The sequence below is a fragment of the Gossypium hirsutum genome, chromosome A05 (assembly GCF_007990345.1).
Source record: "Gossypium hirsutum isolate 1008001.06 chromosome A05, Gossypium_hirsutum_v2.1, whole genome shotgun sequence".
Taxonomy (NCBI): domain Eukaryota; kingdom Viridiplantae; phylum Streptophyta; class Magnoliopsida; order Malvales; family Malvaceae; genus Gossypium; species Gossypium hirsutum.
The window spans coordinates 108,096,336-108,121,871 of NC_053428.1; the positions used below are offsets into that span (position 1 = coordinate 108,096,336).

Below are 25,536 nucleotides of genomic sequence, written 5' to 3' on the forward strand. Positions count from 1 at the left end.
TATTTTTATACTATTCATTTTTAATATGATTATTTTTAAAAAACTATGAAACTTTAATAAGTAATTTTAAAAAAATTCAAGACATAAACACTTCTAATCTTAATCTTAATATATCGTATAAATCATACCAATTCAATAAGAATAAATTGGTATGTACTTATTTTAAAAATAAACTTTGTCTTTCTTTTTCTTTTTAATAAAATGTAATCATGAGAATTAAATAAAAAAAATAGCGATCCATATCACTGTCCTTAGTTAAAAAGGTGTCACCAAAAAATAAAATATGGAATGTGTTTGACATCAACTAAATGAAATCAAAAGTCACACTATCTGTGGCTGAAATCATAGTTCATAAATCTTTTCTTATATAATTAGAATAAATATCAAAATTATACATTACCTTTTAATATAATTTACAATATTATATATTAATTTTAACTTGGTGTATTTATATATATCAATTTTTTATTTTAGTTCAATTTTCATATTTCCTAACCCCATTTTATATGTGACACAATTTTACGTTTAAGTCATAAATTTCTGACATTACATTTTGTTAAATTAGAACACAAACAAATAAATTTAAATTATTTCCACTTAAATTAAAAATATGCACTCTTGATAAAAATGTTTCTTATTTTCTCATGAACTTCCTGTTTTTAATCTAGATAGAAATAATATAAATTTGTTTGTTTGTTTTTAACCTAAAAAATGTCATGTTAACATTTACACGACTTAATAGAAATTTATTTCACATAGATAATGGAGTTAGTGAAACTTAAGGAAATGTAAAAATTAAACCAAAATTAAAGTTTGATGTATATAAATGTACTAAATTAAAGTTGCTATATAACATTACAAGCTGTGTCAAAATTAATGTATAATTTTAATATTTATCTCTATTTTCATTTCTACCCAAACTCTTCTTTTACATATATATATACACCACTGCCTATGTATCTCAACTATAAATTTTAGAAAAATAACATAACATGGTTTTTCCTCATTAAGCAGCAGTGTAACGCTTATTAAAATGATTTTTATAGAAATAAACCTATAATTGATGCATTTTGCTTAAAAAAACCTAAAATGTTTAAATAATCCTTAAATTCTGCAAAAATTTAATTGCAGAACTGTTTCTTTACAGAGCTCAATGCAGCAGCCTACATGCAAATGCAATCATCAGCTTTTATGACAGTTGATGCTTGCATGCGAGGAGAGTTACCTTAATTTATACATACATCATGTATTTGTTTCAGAGATCTACATTTTCTGTTTCAACGATCAGCTCAGACATCTGATGCAGATCCCTCAGACGTTCCTTGAGCCAGCTCCTCACTCTGATGTCACCGAGTTTCGGTAATTGATCATTGAAACAATTTGAGCAGCAATCAGCAGTAGATATCAAAAGTTCTCTTCGTTTTAAACCCCCGACTCCAGGCCACTTAGAGCTACAATGAAAAGGCACAGCACGCAGCAATAGAGAAAAGGATACCTATCGTCTTTTTGATCTTCGACGCTTCCCCAAAAGTTTTAACATGTTGTCAGTGACATCAAGAGGGGAACCATCATCACCACGACTATTGTCAGAGGTATGAGTCAACCATGCCAATGCTTCTACAGCGGCATCCCTCTCAGCAAGCTGCTTGTTTTTCATAGGCTTTCCCACAAACTGCATTCCTTTGAATTCCACCAGTGCCCTAAATTCATTTGTCTTTAGATGCTTCGTCTTGTATTTTGGAGGTGAGTGCCCAGCCCTCATTAACAAAGTTTGTAGCAAGCTCTTCGGATTTGTTCCATCCCTCGTGAATCTACTGTTGTCAGCAGAATCCTTGGGCTTCCTACTTGCACGGCCAAAAACAAATCGCCCTTCACATAGATCTCCAGACACTAGCTCTTGAACTGCAAGCATAAGGTACTTCCCTTCCTGGAGAATATCAACACTAGGATCTTGAAGCTGCATATAACAAGGCAACATATCATTTTAAACACAAGGCAGGTCATGCAGCAAAATACAAAAGCCAAAGCATAAAATCTATGTTAATCTCAACCGAGAGCCGGATATGGGTATGTTCAAATTTTCTTTTTTTAAGTTCTTCATATTTAGAGAGACATTTTCCCAAACTCATGTCCATATGTGCATCGGACACAGATACCTGCTACATCTACACTATAGAGCACCTTAGCATGAACCGGAACTAAATAAATCCCACCAATGCTACATTTGACCTCATCCTCGAAGTCAGCAACAGGATTTAACAGCTATTTGCAATGCTCAATACATGAAATCTTGAATTCAATTAAATCGTGTGAAGAGAAAAGAATAGAAGGGCAAAAATTGTGGTGTGATGATTCAAAATGCCAACTGAATACATGAATTCTTTTTTCCCATTCTCGATAAACTATTCAGATTTTTTCAAACAGATAGGTGTGCTATAATCAGTGAGATAAAGAATTAACAACTCAGAAGAAAAAAAAAGTACACTCAAGATATTGACATCCAAGTCGAGGCGGTATATATTATGCTAGTAAAATAAATATGGTAAAAATATCAAAAAGAAAGAATCAACTTTTGATTGATAAGACAAGCAGCAAAATCCTAACACTTAACACAAGACACATTTTGTAATTTCTAATATGTAAAAGAATGCATCATAAGAATTGCATATAGAAGTATTCTTTCACCTTCTTCTGAATAAGTCTATCAAGTTCTTCTTTGAGCTTCAAATAGCATTCAGCCAAGGTAGAATCCATGAAGAAATCAATGTACCCTTGCAACATTTTCAAATGCCCAACCTGGAAGCAACCAAGAGATTAGTTAGAAATTTTTTAACAGTTCAATTCTATAGGAAGGAAAATTATGCGTAGGTTTTCAAAAAATGAAATCACCTCTGCCCCACGGCTTAGAGAGCCACCAAAGAGCATTAATATAGAATCCGATACGCCAGTGGAGTCACGTATGAAAACTGTATTGACCTTTACTTTTTCACCAAACACTAGCCACGGATAAGGTATTGTTTGGTACCGTGCATTCACAGAATTCTGAAACAAAAATCATTATCAGCCTCAAATAATAGCAGTGGCATCTGGAATTTAAATTCCAACAAGAGAAAGAAAGGGGGGGGGGGGACACACGCTAACAGTTCTTCCGCTAAAAGTTCTTTTCTGAAGATTGTCATGCAAACTAAAGCCCTAAATGCACCTTTATCTTTTTTGATAACTGACAATAACGCACAAAATTACAAGATGTAGTTTTGAGTAAATAACCCTTTCAATATCCACCCGAAGATTCGCCTTTTTATAGCATTATTGACTAACCATAGATGTCTGGCTAGTTATTAGGACCAACTGATCCATAAATTTGTATCCATGTATGATGAACTATGTAACTCAAACTTCGGGGTGACTGCTGGATGGGGTATGCTCAATTTTCAGGTTTACTATGTACTTGAAAGGTCAGTGAATAAAAACTAAATAAATAATTCAAAATAATTTCTAAAACTGACACTATAAAGGCCTTGCATGGATTTCCAAAATAAGCTATTACTTCACAAATTTGTACTTTGGTGCCAAACTTATAAATTTTGGCCCTCGTTACAAATATTTTCTTGACTTGTGTGCATTCGTATATAAACTAGAAAAAAAAGGTTGAAACAATCTGATTGGCAGCAGAAAATAAAATATAAAAGTAAAATGATTGACAATAACTTTCTGGCCTAAAGGAGTTCAAAGAATGTAAAAAAAAAAATTGTTGTTTTAATTTGCAACTTGCGCCTCCCATGATGAAATAAAATTGTACAGGAAGCAAAATAATTAAATATCATTCTTGCTCTACTTCTGGTAAAGAAAAAGGCAATCTCAAGACAAGATTTGCTCTAGCTTCCTTTAAAAAATGCAGATAAGGATTATTAAATTTTTGTTTCATTGCAAAGGATGAGTTGCCAAGGAAGCATGGTTCATGGAACAGCAGAGTCTTAATTTGGTGTTTTCACTTACAGCATATAACAAAACCTGGCCATCATCCATTGTTTTAAAAGACATTGATGTCTCTCTGTGCTGCACATAAGACACAAAAATGAAGATATCATCTCATATAATCAATAAGAAATATTGAAGCTGCATTTACAGATAATAAAGATGTCTCACCACTACAGATGCTATTCCAGGAAAGAGTCCGGAGCATATGACAGCTCGAACTAGAGACTGGTTGTGACTTAATTTATTGTTTGCAGCTACATCTTCATCTACCAAGCCAGCTTCTCTTAGAATATAACCAAATTGCTTCCTAAGAGAATGAATAGCCTGAAGAGTTTGTGCAGACAGGAAGTTTCTCCAACAATACTCGTATGCTGATCCTTCTCTTTCTGCATCCTTCCACCCTTCATAAGCACGGACAAGAGCCATGTGATCACTGTAGTCTTTCGCAGAAAATCTAGACTTGGCTGTCCCAGCTAACTAAAATATACAAAGGATAATTAGTCAAAGAAAAAATTGACTTAGCCCAGATATATTAAAAATTTTAAAATGGCAAAGAATGTTGGTAATACAAGCAATGATCTACAAATATCAACAGCCTACATGTCAAATGATCAAACTGATAACTGTTATCTTGTAGAAAATTAACTTAACAGAAATAAAAGTAATTAAGCACTTAAAAAAAATTACATAGAAGCACCAGACAGTTACGATACTATAAAATTAACAAGCTGCAGAAGAGATGGGCCTCAAATAGCAATAAGCAAAAGATCTTTGGTTGGGCTAATATGGAGTGCAAAAGGATGTTTACAATAAAAACAGAATATACATCAATAATTCATAGTTCAGTAGCAGCAAGTCTTTCCACACAAAAGATGGAGCTTGTCAGATTACAGTTTACTAATTAAGGAATATTTAAGTGTATCAGATAGGATTCTGTAAATATTTTACTGATTACTATCCCTAACTTTAAGGCTGTTTTTTTTAGACAGCATCCCTAGAGTTAGTCTGTTTCCTAGTATAGAGTTTCCTAAGTTAGGCTTACTATGTGTGTAAATATTTATGTAATTTCTTATGAATAAGACGGAATAGAAAAAGCCTGTTCTTAACATGGTATCCGAGCCGTTTTTTTAGCTCAAATTCTGGGATTTTTTCTTTGTCTGGCAACTTCTTCTCATTCCCGATCAACCCTCAAGCCTGTAGAATTTGTTCAAAAGAAACATGGCTGAAACTGTCAAAACCAGCAACACTGGAGAAGGGAATTCTCAAGAATCATCTGTTGAGTTCAGTAAAGAAGAAATTGAGAAGTTGAAGAATCTGCTGGGATCATTGGAAAAATCTCCTTCAATAGGTACTAGTGGTTTGGTTTTTTCAGGTATATCCTCTTCTCAAAATTCTAAAATCTCGGATATACCCACAAAAAGTTCTTGGGTCATTGACTCAGGAGCTACAGACCACATGACCCAGTCCTCACAAAAATTTGTTTCATATACACCTTGTCCTAGTAGTAGAAAGATAACAGTAACCGATGGTTCTGTGATCACAGTGGCTGGTCAGGGTGATATTGTTATAAACAAAACCCTTACTCTTAAAAATGTCCTTCATGTTCCAAAACTATTTACCAATCTTCTATCCATCCAAAGAATTACCAAAGACTCTAACTGTAGTGTGGTTTTCTATCACAATCGATGTCTTTTTCAGGAACAGAATACGAGGAGGATGATTGGACATGCTAAGGAAGTAAATGGCCTATACTATCTTGAGGAATCCAGTGGAGAAGTTAGTGCTCTGAATTCCTCACCATTATCTTTCATATCTGAATCTATTAAAACCAATAAAAACCAAATTTGGCTCCATCACCTCCGCCTTGGTCATCCATCGTTTAGAGTCCTTAAAATTATGTTTCCTTCATTGTTCAAAGGATTAACTGTTGAAAAATTCCATTGTGATGTCTGTGAACATTTAAAACATAAACGTACCTCTTTTCCGGTAAGCAATAAAAGAACATCCGCTCCTTTTACTCTTATTCATGGTGATGTTTGGGGACCATCCACTATTTCAAATATTTCTGGGGCTCGGTGGTTTGTATCCTTTATTGATGATTGTACCTGTGTGTCTTGGATATTTCTTTTAAAACAGAAATCTGATGTAAGGTCTGTCTTTCCAACCTTTTACAACATGATCAAAACACAATTTGGAGCTGAAATAAAAAGGTTTAGGTCAGACAATGCCAAGGACTATTTCAATCAGTTTCTCTCACCATATTTCCAAGAAAGAGGCATTATACATGAGTCATCTTGTGTTAGCACACCCCAACAAAATGGTGTTGCCGAAAGAAAAAATGGTCACATTTTAGCTATTACAAGAGCCCTCTTGTTCCAAAAAAATGTCCCTAAACAATACTAGGGGGAGGCTGTTTTAACTGCTACTCATATGATAAATAGATTGCCTACAAAAGTCCTTGAATCTCAAAGTCCTATGCAAGTTCTAGCAAAATTCTTTCCTGATTTTAGTACTTCAAGTAGCCTTCCTCCCAAAATATTTGGTTGTGTTGCCTTTGTACATGTACATTCTCAAATAGAGGAAAATTTGATCGACGAGCTGTCAAGTGTGTCTTTCTCGGTTATTCTTCCACTCAAAAGGGTACAAATGCTATCATCCAGCCACAAAAAATTTTATGTATCAGCGGATGTTACTTTTGCAGAACAAGAGAATTTCTTTACTCGTCCTTATCTTCAGGGGGAGATCTTATTCACAGAAGATAAGGACAGAGAATTCTTTCTTCTTGACATTCCAGCTACTGTCCAGCAACCAAACACTCACATTCCAGCTCCTGTCCAGCAACCAAACACTCACATTCCAGCTCCCGTCCAGCAACCAAACACTCACATTCCAGCTCCTGTCCAGCAACCTGAAACAGAGCCTAATACACCCAAATCACAAAGAGGGATTCAGGACACTACTCGTCCTTTACTGGTTTACTCAAGGAAGAAGGCACCGGTGCAAGTTCAATCATCTTCTCCTCCTATACAACCTGAGGTAATTGCTGAACCTACTACTGAAAATTTAGATGAATTTCCCATTGCTATTAGAAAAGGGATTAGAGCCTGTACAAAACATCCCTTGTACTTATTTTTGTCTTACAAAAATTTGTCCCATAACCACAAAGCCTTTCTTACTAGCCTAAATTCTATCTCCATTCCCAAAACAGTATCCGAGGCATTAGAAGATGAGAATTGGAAAAATGCCATGAAGGTTGAAATGGAAGCTCTTGAAAAAAATAAGACATGGGACTTGGTGAAATTACCGAGAGGAAAGAAACCAGTGGGATGTCGCTGGGTGTACACAGTGAAGTATAAATCAGATGGTTCTTTGGAGAGGTACAAAGCAAGATTGGTTGCTAAAGGGTACACTCAAATGTATGGAGTAGACTACCTTGAGACATTTGCCCCTGTTGCAAAGATGAACACTGCGAGAGTGTTGTTGTCACTAGCTGCCAACCGAGGCTGGAAATTACAGCAATTTGACATAAAAAACGCCTTTTTACATGGTGATCTTGAGGAGGAAGTCTATATGGATGTTCCACCAGGATTCGGTCCAAATACAGGACAGGTAGTTTGCAGACTAAAAAAGGCTTTGTACGGACTAAAACAGTCCCCGAGGGCTTGGTTTGGAAGATTTACCAAAGTAATGCTCAAGTTGGGGTATAAACAGAGTCAAGGAGATCACACTCTGTTTGTAAAACACTCATCTTCAGGGGGAGTGACTGCTTTATTAGTCTATGTAGATGACATTATAGTGACTGGTGATGACCTGGAAGGAATGGAGAATTTAAAGAAATGCCTAGTAAAAGAATTTGAAGTCAAAGAACTCGGAAAGTTAAAATATTTCCTTGGTATTGAAGTGGCACACTCTCGGGAAGGAATCTTCATATCTCAGCAAAAATACATAGTTGATTTGTTGACAGAGATAGGCAAGTTGGGATGTAAACCAGCAGACACACCCATAGAGGTGAATCACAGACTTGGAGATGCACTAGAAGATGCAGCAGTTGATAAAAGTTCATATCAAAGACTTGTGGGGAAGCTCATTTACTTGTCTCATACCAGACCGGATATTGCCTATGCAGTCGGTGTTGTAAGTCAGTTTATGCACAACCCCAAAGAATCACATCTTAGAGCTGTGTATCAAATTCTACAGTACTTAAAGGGCACGCCAGGTAAAGGAATCCTATTTAAAAAGGGGGAGAATTTAACCCTTGAAGCCTATACTGATGCAGATTATGCAGGGTCTATGGTTGATAGAAGATCAACCTCGGGCTATTGCACTTTCCTAGGAGGCAATCTTGTGACTTGGAGGAGTAAAAAACAGAATGTTGTGGCTAGATCTAGTGCAGAAGCTGAATTTAGGGCGATGGCTCTTGGAATTTGTGAGCTATTATGGCTAAAAATTATTTTGGAAGATTTGAAGATCAAGTGGGAAGGTCTAATGAAGTTGTATTGTGATAATAAGTCTGCTATCAATATTGCACATAATCCAGTTCAACATGATCGTACGAAGCACGTTGAGGTTGACAGACATTTTATAAAGGAAAAACTGGACAGTGGCTTAATTTGCACTCCATTTGTGTCCACTGATGGTCAACTAGCAGACATACTTACCAAAGGGTTGTCTGGAAAGTTGTTTCAAAAACTAGTAAGCAAGCTGAGAATGGATGATATCCACTTCCCAGCTTGAGGGGGAGTGTCAGATTACAGTTTACTAATTAAGGAATATTTAAGTGTATCAGATAGGATTCTGTAAATATTTTACTGATTACTATCCCTAACTTTAAGGCTGTTTTTTTTAGACAGCATCCCTAGAGTTAGTCTGTTTCCTAGTATAGAGTTTCCTAAGTTAGGCTTACTATGTGTATAAATATTTATGTAATTTCTTATGAATAAGACGGAATAGAAAAAGCCTGTTCTTAACAGAGCTTATAAGATTAATCAATTTTCAGGGTCAGAATTTGAGCCACTATTTTGACATTTAGAAAAATATGACCTTTTAAAAATAGACAAATGGAGTAAAATGCAAGTAAATGGCTAAGAGTTATTTGAGCCAAGTTCAGAGGAGTTGTGTAAGCTACTTTAGAAACTCCCGTTATATTAGTCAAAACACACATTCATAAACCTTGAGGGCTTTACAGCTACCAAAAGTGCCAATATCACAGTTACTTTTTCGGAAGCCAACAAAATGATTATAGCCAATTTGCTTTCTTTCCCTATAGCAAAATTAGAAGCCATTATATGAAGTTTCTGATTTCCAAAATCATCTACAACATCGAAATGAGATGCTTACATATAAGCCTCTAGTTGTTCCTAGCAAGGTAGTCAATACTATACCGGTAGACATACCGTTTTTCTACCAGTACCGGTCTGTTTCGGTGTAACGTTTTGGAGTTATCGTTATTTTTGAAAAACATTTGATATGTGTATATGAAAAGTATATACAAATATCAAATAATGAGATTAATCAATACAAATATTAAATAATTCTTTTTACAAAACATTTAAAAATATATTAATTCTTTTTACAAATAAATAATAAAATTTTAAAATTAAAATATAATTTAAAATTAATTTTTTTGGGCACCAGGCAGTACAGGCAAAATCAACCGGTATGCACCGGTACGAGTGGTACCAACTGAAATTTACACTGAAACAGAACCTAAAGTTTGTTGTTCTGATTTACTACCAGACCGAAGTGCTCCAGCTGGTACGGGCTGTACCAGAATGGTACCCGACTACCATGGTTCCTGGTCAACTTTCTGCCATCAAATATCATTTTAATGAATTATCACCATAAAACCAGAAGTTGCGTTCAACTTGTACCTTAAAATAGCATTATGATGAATAAAGGCACAAAAATTATTCAAAGCAACCAGTATTTTTTTCTTCCTAGGATCAGTAGCCATTGTAGTCTTGTCCTGCACCTACCCCACCCAACTCAACCCCAATCTGCACTATGTGGATTCCAGAAGAATCATTTGAAACTCATAAAAGAGAGAAGAAATGAAAACCCAGTAATGCAGAGGCATTATCTCATTTACTAAATCTGAATCCAGATTAATGTTGAATTACTTGCAAAATACTATTCTAGCAATAGTGGCAACCATTCTCCTTTTCCCCTTCTTGTTTCACTCTTTTAGATTTTTTTTTTCCTTTTGTTTTTAAGAGTCTGCCTCTTTATGGTTTTATTTTTGGTTTGAGCCAATGACACAATTAGAAAATTGTATTTTGATACTCTTTTATTTGTCTTCATTTTTAAAATTTTCCACTTTTCTAACGAACGCATTCACATATTCTTTTCCAATTCCTTACTTGTCCTTCGTCCCCTTTCTCTTATTCAAATATTTGTTGCTACATTTATTCAAGTTCTGATACAAATTTTAACTATACCTTTCTATATTAAATAAGTCCCACAATTGCAGCATCCATTCTTTATATCGATATCTCCAATTTGTTCTTTATGACAAATAAAGCTGAATTCTTCTCTAATTGTTGATCCTATCCTTCAGTACTCCATCAAACTAAGTGAATTGTTAAGTCACATTGTAGTGCAAATATAAAAGTTCTAATAAGTAAACACTTACTATTACTACTTAAATCAAGTTAATCATATTATATGCACTATCAGTTTAATTTTTTTCATAAGAAGAAAAAATTACATGTTAAATCTATCATACTAATGAAAAATACTTCCATGAATCACTTATACATGTATAACAAAATTTCTAAATTATATCGTTCCAATACTAACAGTAAACTTATATTTATCCGTATCTTTTCAATCAATAACTTAATGGAAACATAAAAATAATGTCTTGCAACCTTGCTTTACATTTCAACTGCAGAAGCAGCAGAACAACTAATGATTATCAAGGCGTCATTTTTTCTGTTCTCAATGTGGATTTGCATGGAAAGAGAAAGAAAGGAGAATAATTTGAAGAGAGGAATGGAAACCATTATATGTGTTGATATACATTTTGCAAGAAGCATATGGTAGTATCAAGGCAGTTGAGATCTTGTCATAGTTCTCAACACATAAGCAGCAAACATCAAAAGATAAGAAAGCAAAACACAATTCAATATACCAAAAAGAACAGATGTTTATGCACTTACATCCTTCTTGTCTTGAGGCAAAAGAAAAGGATCCCTGACACTAAGTCCAGACACTATTGTTAATACAGGATCAAAGCAACGGAAGATGGCACCCATGATTAGCATTTTCCCAAGCTTGGGATCTACAGGAAGCATTGCCAAAAACTTTCCTGATTGGAAGAAGGGGGAAGAAACAATAGAGGGAAATAAGTAACAATAGCGAATTTTCCTTCAATTCCACACTGAACATGCACATTTGACTTGCACAAAGTTTAAGAAAAGAACTAGAACTCATGGCTTTTATTTTAAAATTCTGAAACATCATAAAAATCTAATGTCTAGTTTTTTAGTCCAAAAGGATGAAAAAGATCATGATAAAAAAACGTATGAAACAGTAAAGTATTAGCTTGAGATATTCAAAAAAGGAAAGAAAACATAATTTTGAAACACCCAAAGAGGACAGATGAACATTCAATCAGTCATAAAGGAAAGAACAGATATAAAGTTTATGCTACAAAACACATTTACCCAGCATAGCAATAGCAAACTAACCTAGATTAGTGAGATTTTCCTTCTCATCTAGTGCCCCAACCATTTTTAGAAAATCAATGGCGTTTTGGACCTGTCATTCATTATTTTGTCAATGAACCATATTGCAGTATTCATAAAAGTGAAAACAAGAAAGAAATAAAGAAGAGCTTAAACGAAATTGCTAAGAGGAAGACAATGGAAGTATCATATATATATATACATATATGTATGTGTTGAGTATTGAGTATTCATTCTTGCACTGGAAGAAACTGCTGTCTTGCCCTCCTAACTTCCTTTTTCCCTTTCTTTTATTACTTTTGAAAGGATCTTAACCAGTTCACGCTATCTATAGTCATACATGCCTCAATTCTCACAGGTTTTCTATGAAGGAAAACTTTTACATTCTCGCATGTTTTCGTAACGTATCCAGTCACTGGAGTATTATTTTCATAATTTCTTCAATTAACAACCTTGTTCTCTTATAGGAAATATAAAGATAAGATTTCATACAGGTGAACCAAATTCAATAGTGGCAGATATAAATATGCTTAAACTATAACTAGTAAAAGCTTAAAATAGTACTTACAGCCAATGGTTCTGGTGCTTGCAAAGCTGCTGACAAGAATCCTCCAATGCTTTCAACCTGCAAACTTTTTATTTGCAAGCAGAGAGAATTCAAAGGAGTTCTCAGAAGTTCAGGAAGTTGATACTCAGAGAAAGCTTCATAAACACATCTCGGATATAGGTGGTAGCATTCGCCTGGCTGCACACGACCAGCTCTACCCCTTCTCTGGCCACCAAAATATCAATCAAAACCACTTACATCAGCCACAACAAGATAAAGTAGGCAACATAAACACAATGGGATCTGATATAACAGAGCCAACAATCAGAGTGTAACTCTTTTAAACATTGTTAAAGACACACGCTAGTCTTTGAAAATGTCTAAAGGTTGACCAAGTCCCAGAAGAACCTAACCATACTCTCAGGCAATCAAACACAAGTAGCATCTCCTGGACAATGCATATGAACACATGCACAAATAGAAAATTGAAAAAAAAAATCATATTGCTAAGCTTCTGTAACACCCAACAATTAACAAAGCCAAATTTGTATAATAGGGGTATACATGTACAGTGTATACTCTACAGAGTATATGCAACAATTGACATAGCCAAAATTTTATAATAGAGGTACATATATACAGAGTATACCCAACAATTGACATAGATAAAAGTTTATGATAGATACACATGTACAGAGTATACACATAAAAGGATAAATAAAAATTACATAAACCTAGTTTCAAAGGATACTTACTTGCCGGGCTGATGCTTGAGATATCCAGGAAGGTAGCAGACATGGTGTATTATTCAGAGCATCATATGTGGTCTCTTTTGCTTTTCCACAATCTAGCACAAAAACTATATCATTGATTGTAATGCTTGCCTCTGCCATATTTGTAGCAAGAACAATTTTACGTATATTGGGAGGCGGTTTCTCGAATATTAATTTCTGCAGATAATAACAACAGAAGACAGTTAAATGAATGAAATGAACCTGTACAAGAGCATAGTTTCCCTTTGCTTTATTAAAAGCTTAATCTTCATTTAATGGTATCTTTGCTTTGAGATGGTTCAAGAAAGTATGTTAGGTTCCTGAGCTAAAAAATTTAAGTTATTAGCAAAGGGATATATACTAACTGGATTTCTAAAACCCCTCCAAATTTGTGCTAAAAGGGATCAAATTATTACAGTGATTGATAGCATCAATGAAAGAATTTTACAGAACTCAAGTTTGGTGCTTGCTAGCTACTTAGCTTTATCATATGGCATTGCTTATCTATATGGGAAACAACTCAATGCTAGCACATTTGGTTCTCCAAAACCTCTGGATCAAAAGTTAATATTTCATGGTTTTAGGACAAGGTAAATTTCTTCATCCATGGCCTGCCTACTTGCTATCTTTAGTTTCCAATTCTGTATTAATACATATCGCCTCTTATTTTTCGTTGCAAAACTAAATGCTGAGCACCCATTAACTAAAAGTTACTGTGCTTGAATTTTATTTGAATTTTGAAATGCTTGTGAATGCAATTTCTTTAGAATGATAATGCCTTTATTTTCTATTCATTGTTTGCGCAACCTTCAATCATAAATTATAGCCAAAACTTCAAGTGATCCAGAGAGCAGAAATAAATCTACCTGTTCAGATGTTGCCATAGAACCATGGCATGTTAGAAGCAGAACCCTGTTAGGGTCTCCCAAAAGAGGATGAGCTTTAAGTTGATCCCTCAAAGAACTGATATCTTCCCAACCAGTCATAAATACTAGCACAGCACCTGGTCTTTCCTTTCGGCATATATGGCATAGAACTGCCTCAATAAGATTGAATCCTATGCAATCAGGCATCCAACATGCAAGAGAATCACGTGCTCTTGAACTATAATTCTCAAAGCTTGATTTGTTGAGAGCATCCTGCAGAAATATGAGAAAAGCGAAACATTTAGAGATAATCAGAATTTTTGTATTTAAGTTTAGCTTTAGAGGGTTTCAATCAAACACTATTCAGAAACAGGTATAACTGTCACACTATTCAGAAACAGGTACAACTGTCAAAATAAAAACAACAAAACCAGGCCTTAAAGTAAGTAATCATATCATAATCCCCCCCCCCCCAAAAAAAAAAAAAGACCCAAGCAAAAAAAAAAAAGCAAACATTACATGATATAATGCTATTCACTGGCCAGACAACTCCTATCTGAGGATAATGATGAATAATTGCAAAAGCCTTACTACAATTTAGTGAAATCAATAGAGTATTTGCAAGTTCAATACAACTTTGTTTGAACAATAGAAAGTTCAATTTAGTGAAATCAATAGAGTAATGTAAGTCAGATGATCATCATCCAGTCCCAGTTATTCTAAGGTAGCTTCCTATGAGGGTTGACGCTTGTGACATTTCAGCATCAACTGCTATTTAGCCTCACTAGTCCTAAGTATTTGCAAGAAAGCACAATTCCAAAACATGCATTACAAGTGGGATTAGAAACTCTTCTAATCTAAGTACATATAAATCCAGACTTTTCATCTGTTCAGTGGTTGCTAAGTCACATGCCCAGACACTGCACATTAGCTACAGACGAAATAGTGCCTTAGACCTTTTCAAACGAAGTGCATTTGATCAGCCAGACTTTTTATAAGGTGACAAGCCAAAAAAAAAAAACTTGACTGAAATTCTCGCCAAATTTTGTTTTTCTAATTGTTCCTTTTCCTTTAAAGAAAAAGGAATAATATCAAATTATCTACTCCATAATGTAAGTATTTAACAACACAGATGGGACTACAAGGAAATCCTTCATTGGGGGGAGGGGGGGATTGTTAGAAAATTGACCAACAAAAGAAAAAGAAAATTTTGCAGTATAAACTGTACCAGTCTTTAAAAGTGTAACATCAGAATTACATATCTACAGACACAAATATACCTGCTTTACTTAGGCAAGGCCCTTAGGCCTCAAACAATATAAAGGTTCTAGTTTCCAAAGTGTTCCTTGCACCCTTAGCAATCCAATACCAAACAAAATTGACTTTCTTTTCTACTATCCTCTTTTAAGTACAACAGTCTGAACTTTGAAGTAGAGTAAGCCAAACCAAACTGACGAAATTGATTCCGACGCCAAAGTTTCCACTAAAGGAAGTAACTTTGATGAATTTTTAATCCTCCCAACAAGTCATCACTTCTGGGGTAGAAACTATACCCTGCCCACGCCCACCACCAAAAAATATGCAGATCAGATTGAAAATATCCAGTTGGGACACTTACTTTCAAACTAAACTACCCCCAGAAAGGAAGACCAAAGTCCAAAGCTCCTCCCCTTAACTTAACCATCAGACATGTTCTTAAATAATTATACAAAAGCCCAATAAGGAATTGCAAGAAGAAGACGAAGAAGAAACCCCATATGATAAATAATTATACAAAAGCCCAATAAGGAATTGCAAGAAGAAGAGGAAGAAGAAACCCCATATGAAAAATTTTGACAATATCACTGCATTCATCAATGGGACAAATGCCAACAATCCTACAAAGTTTAGATTGCTTAAAAGTTAAATCAAACATTATCTTTCTAACAGCAATTAATTATCACTATTCCAAACAATGATGCCCAAAAATGCCATGATGTCCCCAACTGATAACCAAGTAATTGTAGCATACCTCTACAAGAGAAGTAATCTGGTTTTTCCTTTTCCGTGGGGCAAGTTGCTTCTGCATTTTCCACATTTTCTCTTGGCCATAATCATCAATTTGATTGAAAGAAGTCAACTTATAGCCAGTAAATTCCAAAACATCTTCCAGAAAATGTGCCCTGACCGGATACGTAAAACCCTGAGCATACATGAACAAAATTAGACTAGCACAAAGAAGAATTTGGGTAAAAGGATCTCACTAAATCCCATCCAGAGTAAAATATGTCAAAATCATGAACAGGTTTAAGATAAATACTTGAAACAATAAAAGAAACATGAAATGAATAGACGAGCAATAACACAGAAACATGCAAATGCACCCCTTTTCCCATCAACATGCATGGGTACATGATAGGATCCTTCTAGCTATCAACTATCAAATTAATTATGGTAAGAAGAGAAAAATGAAGATAAAGGAAGGAAAAAAAATGATTAACTCCTTCAGGATGCAAAAATGGATTTAATTATATGAAGCAACTGAAATTTTATTATTTACTATTTTAGCGTGCAAACTAAGATTTATCATGAATTTGATAATTTCACGATATCAATCCTGTGAAGGTTGTAAAAAGTAGGGACAAATTTAATCATTAAAAGAATCAAACAAAAAATGAATTCCTCTACTGAAGTGTGTATATGGGGGGTCAGTAGGTAAGACAACTTTGCTGACCAACAGACCTAGAAATTTGGCAGATTTTGGAATGAATAAAGAAACTACATTTAGGTTTCCCAAGAATACAGAACAATTTTGTAGTCAATTAGATGTACAATCAATCCAACTCCAAAAGCCATATATGAAAATCTAAAATCAAATGCGTAAACTCTTATTTCCAACTGAAATAGAGATGATACATATGATAAAGCAGAGCTTATTATTCAGATTGATGACACACCCAGCTTGCATATTCTGTGAACACATAGTAACAGAAACCTACAAATCAGTACACAAAGAGTAAGCTCAACTTCTAACTTACTGGAATGTGAATTTTAGGTGCCCCGCCAAAATAATTGGAGAAAAGCTCAGCATTCAAAGTGGCACTCATTAAAATTAATCTCAAATCTTGGCGACGTGGAAGAAGATCCTTCAACACAATAAGTAGAAAATCTGGAAAATTTGCCAAAAGGGCAACATACAATATTAAGAATCACACTAGATGGCTTTTCAAGAGTGAAAACACATAAAACAGAGTCTAATAGGATGGCACCTTCATTCATTCCTCGCTCATGTATTTCATCAACAAAAACATGAGTTATACCATTCAAGTTCCGGTCACTCAGCAGCCGCCTGAGTAAAATTCCACTGGTACAAAAAAGTAGTTGGGTATTTTTCCCTTTCATTCCCTCTAATCGAACTTTATAACCAACCTACCAAAAAATATCTATTGGAGCATGGAAGCAAGAATAAAGAAGTTTTCAAAATTAAAACTGCTGTGAGCAAGAATTTTATAATATTGTCCGCATGTGCTTGTTTATTGAAGAAGACAATACTTACTGTTTCCCCAAGTGGCTCTCCTCTTTCTGCAGACACTCTTTCTGCAACTGCCATAGCAGATATTCTTCGAGGCTGTGTGCAAATTATGCTACAGAATGCTCCACGACCAGTTTCTATTTCTGACTCCAATATGTATTGTGGAAGTTGAGTGGTCTTGCCACATCCAGTCTCCCCCGATATCACTATGACCTAAAATAGTAGTAAACAATTAACAGGGGTACTAGAAGCACAGGCATGAATAAGATTAGGTGCTAATTAACTCTAAAGAAATTCAGAATGCACTGCTTTTTTTAGTAAATTTGATGCAGGGGGGAATATAGAGTAATCATTTACACACAAAACATGTTCTAAATTCATGATTAGTCCAACTTGTATCATACTATAATAAGCAACTAAAAAATCTGTTAGCTGCAATTCAAATTAACACACAAGGAAAGGTAACTCATGTGTTGTTTCACAATTTTCTAGAATAAAAGAAAACAAAAGGCTAGAAAAACTACAACAACCAATAACCAAGAAGAATATGTAATATGCAACAGTCCTTCCCAAGTTTTTCTTTAAAGCAGTAGAAAGAGACATACATTGTTAAAATTTCTTACCAGGAGAAACTTCTCCTTTGGTACTCAATAATATATCCTTCTATATTCAAGGTTCTTCTTCTTTAAGAGATTCCTAATGAATTAAGTGGATTCAATTTCCTTAACATATCAATTTGCCGATACAAGTCATGATCAATACTAAGAATATAATTAGCAAAGGCGAGAAAAAAAAAAAAGAAAAGGAAGAAAGACATCTCTATATAATTAATCAGAGGCATAAAGAAGATCAAACCAAACAAATGCAAAAAAAAGAAAACCAGAAACTTCTCTACACAGAAAAGTGAATACAAGGAAATCTCTCAGCGACAGTGTTGTATGATTGAATATGCTTAGTTGAAAATGATCACAAGCACAAACCTGATTACGTGCAATTGCTTGCAGAAGCCTTTCCTTTTCCTTGAATGCAGGCAGAGATTTCCGAAATTCCATCATCTTCTTGCCTTCAGGTGATTCCTGAAAATGAAAAGGAGAACTGATAAAAAAGGATATAAATGGTGGTTCTTTTGCACTTTTTACCAGCTCTCTACAAGTATATGAAACATGATACAATGTAAGTGCCTCCAATTTACAACAAAAATGCACCCAAAAAAAATCTCTTTATCATAGGGGAAGCAATCAAAACCAACTAGGCATGTAATTGACTTGCAAATGAAGGAATTTGAACCTCAAGGCTGCACCCAAAAACTCTCTGCTTGAAATCAATACCAAGTTACTTGTGGTTTAGCTTAAAGTAAATGCACAAAGGCAAATCCAAGACAACTTGGAAGTAACACACAGAAAATTGTGTCTGATTTGAACTATTCCACCACTTCAACACAAAATTGACATACATTTGATCCTTAGTTGGTGATCAACAGAAGGCAATGTGTATAATAACCCAACTCATTTAACATAGTTTCACTCACTGATCATATACAACCCAACCCATGCAGATAATATATTTAGCAGGTCAATTTTGTGTTATTATGAATTACTTAAAGAAAAGTAACACAAAGGACGAATCAATGGAAAATAAATAGGTCAGCTCTCTATCTTGCTTTAAACAGGGATGTAATTTGCAAGAGCAAGACTATAATTTACCATCCACCATTAAAAACAGAAAATTACGGATGCAAACAATGATATCAAGTTTCGAAATAAACACTTAAAGAGCAAGAATATGAAAGGAGACAAACAGACAGACAGACGGAGAACCATTATCAGGGAAATCAATGGCAGGAAAGAGAGGTTTACCATTGTACTCATCAAATAACTACTTGCAATAGAACCATGATGAAGAGTACAAGCCATTAATGCTTGAAATTTGAATATATTGTCAACAATTCAGGTACTGATTAAAATACAACATCACATATGCAGATCAAAAATTGTAAGTAATGGAGAAAAACTTCATATCTAAAACCAAAATAAATGGTCAAATAAAGGGAAAAAGGTACAAAACCATGAAAGTTTATCACAGAAAGCAAAAGGCTAGAAATTGAATGTCACAAACCGTACGCAATTAACAAATCAAAAGCATTCAAGGAGAAGTTAACAAACCAGTCATGCCCCCCCAAGCTCTTACAGGTGCACAAAGGAAGAAGAAATTTGAAAAAGGTCATACCTGCCAAGCTCTTTGCATGTTCCGTAATCGCAAACTCCTCCTTTGAAGAACCTTTTCCATAACAGAACTATCCAGGAATGAATCTGGATTCTCATCTGGGTTCACATATTCAGCCGGATCAATGGAATTAGCAATATCTGAATTCTCGCCAACCTTCCTAGAATTTAACTGCAGCCGATCAAGGTATTCTTGCAGTAAACCCTCAACTCTCCTTTGTAAGCCTAATGGTACAACAACCTAAAAAATTAAACCATCAGAAATTCCAATTCTCCTTTCAGGCAAGAATTAATTTTAAGCTTGATGAACTTAATAGGTTGCCAAGCACTCCCAGAGCTTGTTACCTCCCGTTGTGGCCGTTTATCATCCAAATCTGGCCTATAGTTAGGAAGTGGAACCTTGCTTGCAACAACCACTTTTCCATACATTTCACTGATACATAAGAAAAAAATATGCATAATGAGGGCAGAAATTCCATTCTCATCATGCCACATACATATAAATATTCAAAAATATATTTCCCCATACATCAAATATATTGTTCAAAGCATGTAAAGGTAGTATATATACCTGTAAAGTCCCATCCTTTTAGCAAGGTTGGAAATTTGTTCATAGTCTCTCCTATCTCTTTTATCTCTAGATACAATTTCTTGGTCATTTTCACTACGTAACAGCATGCCGAGTTTCCATTTCCATTCATCAATGTTGGCAACCGAAGACGACGCCTAATAACATCAATCAATTATAAACATAGCTATCGATTAGCAATCAAACAAGCTTTTTTTTTTCGATTTTCATGAAATGTAAGTGAAAAGAAAAACACACAATTCAAGTAGGAGGAAAGGAGTTGAGATAAGGAAGAAAACCTTATGACTCTCGAAATCACACTCGTATTCATCGTCTGAGAACTGCTCTACGGCGTACCCGCATAAACGGCGTCGTAGAGGAAGATAAAACCTGGCAGAAGAAGAAGTATTTGGGAGTATGAAAGGGAGTGAATCAAAAAAGGTGGAGACCCTAGCGCTAGTAAAATTGAATCCCAAAAGGAAACATCTGAGCTTTGGATTTTGCATTATAAGCGGAAGAGCATTTGAATTCAAAAAAAAAATCGAACAAATTCAATATACTACATATAAAATCGATTGTTGAATTTTGGGGGTGGGGGGGGTTTAGGGTTTTGGGAATCAAATTTCTTTCATGAATAGAAAGCTGGGCAAGAAGATGACGATGGAAGGGGAATGTTTGTGAAAGCCCATTAAGGCATAGCCCACTGGAGATGAGTTCGTTTGTTTTGGTTTTTTTCTTCTTCTTTTTTTAATTAATTTGATTTAGGTTAAATCAAGGTTGAATGAATATTTGACACGTGTTATATGGAAAAATATATATAGGTATTAAATTGAATGCTGAAACCAAACTCAGGTACTAAGTTAAAGACAAAAAAACCTCAAATATCAAATTGAAAATATTCAAGTACTAAATTGAATATTGAAGCCAAACTCAAGTACCAAATGGTATATTAACCCTTTGATTTGGTATCTGAGTTTGATTTTAAGGTTTAATTTAATACTCAGACTAAATGATATAATGAGGTTAAATAAATGGTTAACATGTGTTATAGGGAAAAAAATAAGTACTTAACTGGGACAAAAAATCTTGAGGTACTATGTAACACTTCATTCCCAACTCAATCACCGAGTCCAATAAGTGGCCAAATCAACTACAATTTCATTTCAATATTGAATGAGAACAATCCATACAAGTTAAAATGAGTTTTAACACTTCTAAAAACATTGTCTATTCAAGTTCAGGTCATAAGTAGGCTTATGAAAGCTCTTATGATACTTTCGTAACAATTGAGGGGTTAAAATATAAAAATATCAAAACAGGATAGTTGTTGTCGCAACATTAACGAGTAGTATGGCAACATTGTGGGCAACAACTTATGTCACTATTTCAAAAGGGTTAAGTCATGACCATAGAGGCAATAACCTGATAACGTGACATAAGCAGGGGAAACATCGCGACATTGGAGACAGTGGGTTTAGTGTCATGACTTCAGCAGAGGCAAGTCACAACATTGCAGGTAGTGAGCTAAGGCCATGACACCAACGAAAGAGAGTTGCAAATTTGAGGACATATTCTCCAAGTTTTGCATATTTTCCCCTAAACCTGCTAAATACCAATTTTAAATGGCCTAAGTGACCCAAAAACTCATCACACTAAATTGTAGGCATTATTTCAAATGCCAAATTAACATCCAATTAACTTGTTACCATACATCGACTTCATACCATGTCAACTAAACCTATACACGACAGAGTCATAAGGCTCATAATAATAAAAGGACTTGATCAATAGTATATAACAAGTATTAGGTATTTCCTAGTTCCATCGTAATAAGGTTAAGCATAACACTTTTACACAAGAGTTTGACCATTACTTACAAAAGACATCTTAAGTATATACCACAACATTAAATACAAACATAAACATACTCTAATCATCTTGTAGATAGTGTGGTATCCGCACCAAGCTGGCTTCAAGGATTCTGATAGTTGTAGATATACACATAAAGAAACAACGATAGGTAAGCATTCAATGTTTAGTAAGTTTAAATGGAATTTAATATACTTACCTTGATCATAGTTAAGCATGTTAAATACCAAGTGAACTAAGCACAAGTCTAGCTAACAAGACACATAACATTAAAGCAATGTGAGTATAGGAAGCATATGTATTCATGTATCAAATATCATAACGACAACCAAAAGCATCATGTAATCGTACCACTTCTTATAAGATCATATAGTTATCATTTCCTTTCAATAAGCTACTCGTCTATACCATAATGGTTATAGTTACAAAGGTTTATAGTATAGCATACCAAGTTCATTTTTTTATTACTCAATTTCATTTTCAATTTAATGTTTTTCCCAATGCAATCTTAGTAAAAATAGACTCAAACATGTAGGTAAACTACACCACATCAAGATTGCTCAAAAGAGCATGAACTACACAGTACCAAAGCACATGAGTACAAAGCCCATAGGCAACAAATGCATATACATATGCAAACACATCCCTCCACCATACCAAAGTCTTCGTAGAAACAATGCATACTCAATGCTCCGCAACAAAATCTAGATCTTGAAATATCATAACATAGTCTCCACATTAATATCAAACTCGTAAGAAATGCGCATACAACCATATTGATTTATCAATTGTATCCTAGTATTTCTACTAAATTTATATGGCCATCTAACATTCATATATGTATTTACATAAGTTGTGACAATCACATATGCAATTAGTAACACATTTAAAGATCTTTTCACATTCTCTTGGCTACATTTCAGTAGACATATCATCTTTCATATAAACATTACTTTCATTTCATAGTTCACGTATCATTATTCAACTTACCACAAACTCACTCCAATTCATTAACGTTTCCTTGCCAATTTTGTCAATTCCATTATAAACTTAGCATGAATTATAATTGTAGATAAAATTAACAAAAAAATAAACACAAGCATACATATCAAACAAGGAATGATAGTAAGTTCCATGAGAACTTACCTTTTAAAACACAAAATGAGTAAATTTTTCAAAGCTTAATCAACAACTTTAGCCTTTCCTTTACTTACTCCACTTCTTTCTCTATACAAGTATATATATACACAATCAATGACATGAATTAAACATACAATAGTTATTCAATGGCTCACCAATAATATTGTCATGAGATGCATGACTCTAGTTAACCCTTTTGAATCTTAATGTCTAACATACTCATATTTTTCTATATTTATCATCGGATAAAAGTCCAATTTCATTTTCTCTCATTAGGGACCTTGTACTTCTAATCTATAGTATATATATTTTTAACAAGTTTCAATTTATTCAATTAAGTCCCTAATGTCATAAAATTAAATATATAGCTTAGTTAAATTTCAAATCAATTCCAACACTTTTCTCTACTTTCCAACTTAGTTTTAACATGCTCAAAACTCATACTTCGATTTTCACGTCAACATTAAATTCAATTCCATCAAATACTCATTAATGGGAATTTGATAAACTTTAACACTTATAAAAAAATCTAAAACATGGGTAAGCTTAATCTAGATTAATTAATCTCAATTCTATAAAAATCTACCTTGGTGAAATTTGGAATAGTTTGACTAGAAAACGAAAGAGATTTTTCTCCCTTCTTCACTAAGCAAAAACAACTCAAAAAAGCAGAAGAGAAGATGAATACCTTTCATCTTTCCACTAACTTCCTATTTATACCAAGATTTAAATACAATTAATCCTAATTAACTAAAATTTCACCTTTAAAACATAATTAATCTATTACTTAGTCCTTCTTAATGGAAAGTAAGTGGATGAACATCGACATCCATTAATTCCTTACAATTTAATGGTTAAATAACCACTTGATCCCTTGTCTATTTGCTAGATGGGTCCTTTTGCATTTTTCCCAATTAAAATTCAATAGTAATTAAACTTGTACAATTTAGTATTTTTATATTAATTAACGATTTTCTCCTTTAAATTTATCAATCATTCATTAATATATTTTTATACTAACTCTGCAAATCTCCCCATTCATATTTTCATTGACTTGATTTACGGAATTGAGTTTTGAAACTACATTTTTTGACATCGGTAAAAGTCGGGCAATTACATATTAAATTAAATGTTGAAGCCAAACTCAGATACCAAACTGGTGGTGATAATACGCTTTTAATTCATCACGAGGCATTTGCTAGAGTACATTTCATACGCAATACCTCTTTAGGTGCCTAGCATTTTATCTCCTAGGGACTGTATTGTCTCTCATATCAGCTAACTTTTAAGCTTTGAAGCCACCTTCTTGACCTCCTTGTACAGGTCTTCCCAATTGGGAGCCATTTTTCTTCTTTGAATTGGTGTGAAGCTTACTTCTATGTTCCTCGTTACCAGATCACCCACTTGGAATTGTTTATTTCTAACATTGGAATTCTATTTGTCGGTTACCTGTTGGTTTCTTGCAGCCAACTTGGCTTCAACTTGTTCTCTTTTTTCCTCCAAAAGGTCAAGGTTGGCTCAAAGCATTTCTACGTTGAGACCATGCTCATAGTGTGCAGTTTTAAAGGAGCTGATTATGAATTCAGTGGGGACCACGATCTCTGTTCCAAATATTAGATCAAAAGGAGTTTCCATTGTTCCAGTATGTGAAGTGGCTCATAGTATGCAGTTTTAAAAGAGATGATTAGGATTTCAGTGGAGACCACGACCTCTCTTCCAAACATTAGATTAAAGGGAGTTTCCCCTGTTCTAGTATGTGAAGTGGTTCAAAAGGCTCATAATATCCCAAACAGCTCCTCCAACCAAGCCTCTTTTGCCTCACCTACTTTCTTCTTGAGAGAGATCAAGATCTTTTTGTTTGTAGCCTCGGCTTGCCCATTTTTCTGAAGGGTTTTCACTGAACTCTTTGCTGCTGTAATCTTGAGGCTTTGACAAAACTCCTCAAATTTCCCTTGAAATTGTAAGTCGTTGTCAGTATTGATGACATGCGGAACACCGTACCTACATATGATTACCTTCCAGACAAAGTTCTCAATCTGCCTTTTTGTTATAGCAGCAAACAACTCCACTTCCTTCAACACTATGAAATATTCCAGTGACTATTATGAATTTTTTTCCTACCTACAACCTTTACGAAAGGACCAAGGATGTCCATTCCCCAAGTAGTAAATGGACAAATGCTAAGATGGCTTGCAATGATTTTGCAGGTGGGTGAGGTATGGAAGCGAATTTTTGGCACGACTCACACTTCACTACCATTTTCAAGGCTTCTTTATGAATGGTTGGCCAATTATAGCCCTACTTTAGAATTTTCTTAGTTAGATATCTTCCTCTCATGTGATGTTGCAAGTATCTTGATGAACCTCTCGAAGGA

At 34.4% G+C, this 25,536-nt stretch overlaps 1 protein-coding gene across 1 annotated transcript; it reads right to left on the minus strand.

Annotated features, from left to right (window-relative positions):
- Nucleotides 1-795: 795 nt before the first annotated feature.
- LOC107927597 (DExH-box ATP-dependent RNA helicase DExH3) lies at nucleotides 796-20,854 on the minus strand. The gene is made up of 19 exons (XM_041114473.1): nucleotides 20,453-20,854; nucleotides 20,157-20,311; nucleotides 19,931-20,018; nucleotides 19,590-19,826; nucleotides 18,344-18,439; nucleotides 17,388-17,576; nucleotides 17,101-17,260; nucleotides 16,870-17,000; nucleotides 15,864-16,034; nucleotides 13,853-14,125; nucleotides 12,969-13,163; nucleotides 12,235-12,438; nucleotides 11,670-11,739; nucleotides 11,139-11,287; nucleotides 4,147-4,455; nucleotides 3,997-4,056; nucleotides 2,890-3,042; nucleotides 2,686-2,796; nucleotides 796-1,957 (listed from the first exon to the last, which is right to left on the minus strand). The coding sequence occupies exons 1-19, from the start codon at nucleotides 20,657-20,659 to the stop codon at nucleotides 1,496-1,498; spliced, it is 3,420 nt and encodes a 1,139-aa protein (XP_040970407.1). The 5' UTR covers nucleotides 20,660-20,854; the 3' UTR covers nucleotides 796-1,495.
- Between the last annotated feature and the right edge of the window lie 4,682 nt (nucleotides 20,855-25,536).

Excerpts from the sequence above, each read along its gene's own strand:
- LOC107927597 (XM_041114473.1), bottom strand. The coding sequence starts at position 20,659 with ATGCAAAATCCAAAGCTCAGATGTTTCCTTTTGGGATTCAATTTTACT. Across the intron at positions 18,440-19,589 it reads ACATGCAAAGAGCTTGGCAG|GAATCACCTGAAGGCAAGAA; the intron begins GTATGACCTTTT and ends TTTCATTTTCAG. Across the intron at positions 4,456-11,138 it reads TGCCTCAAGACAAGAAGGAT|TTAGCTGGGACAGCCAAGTC; the intron begins GTAAGTGCATAA and ends TGTATATTTTAG.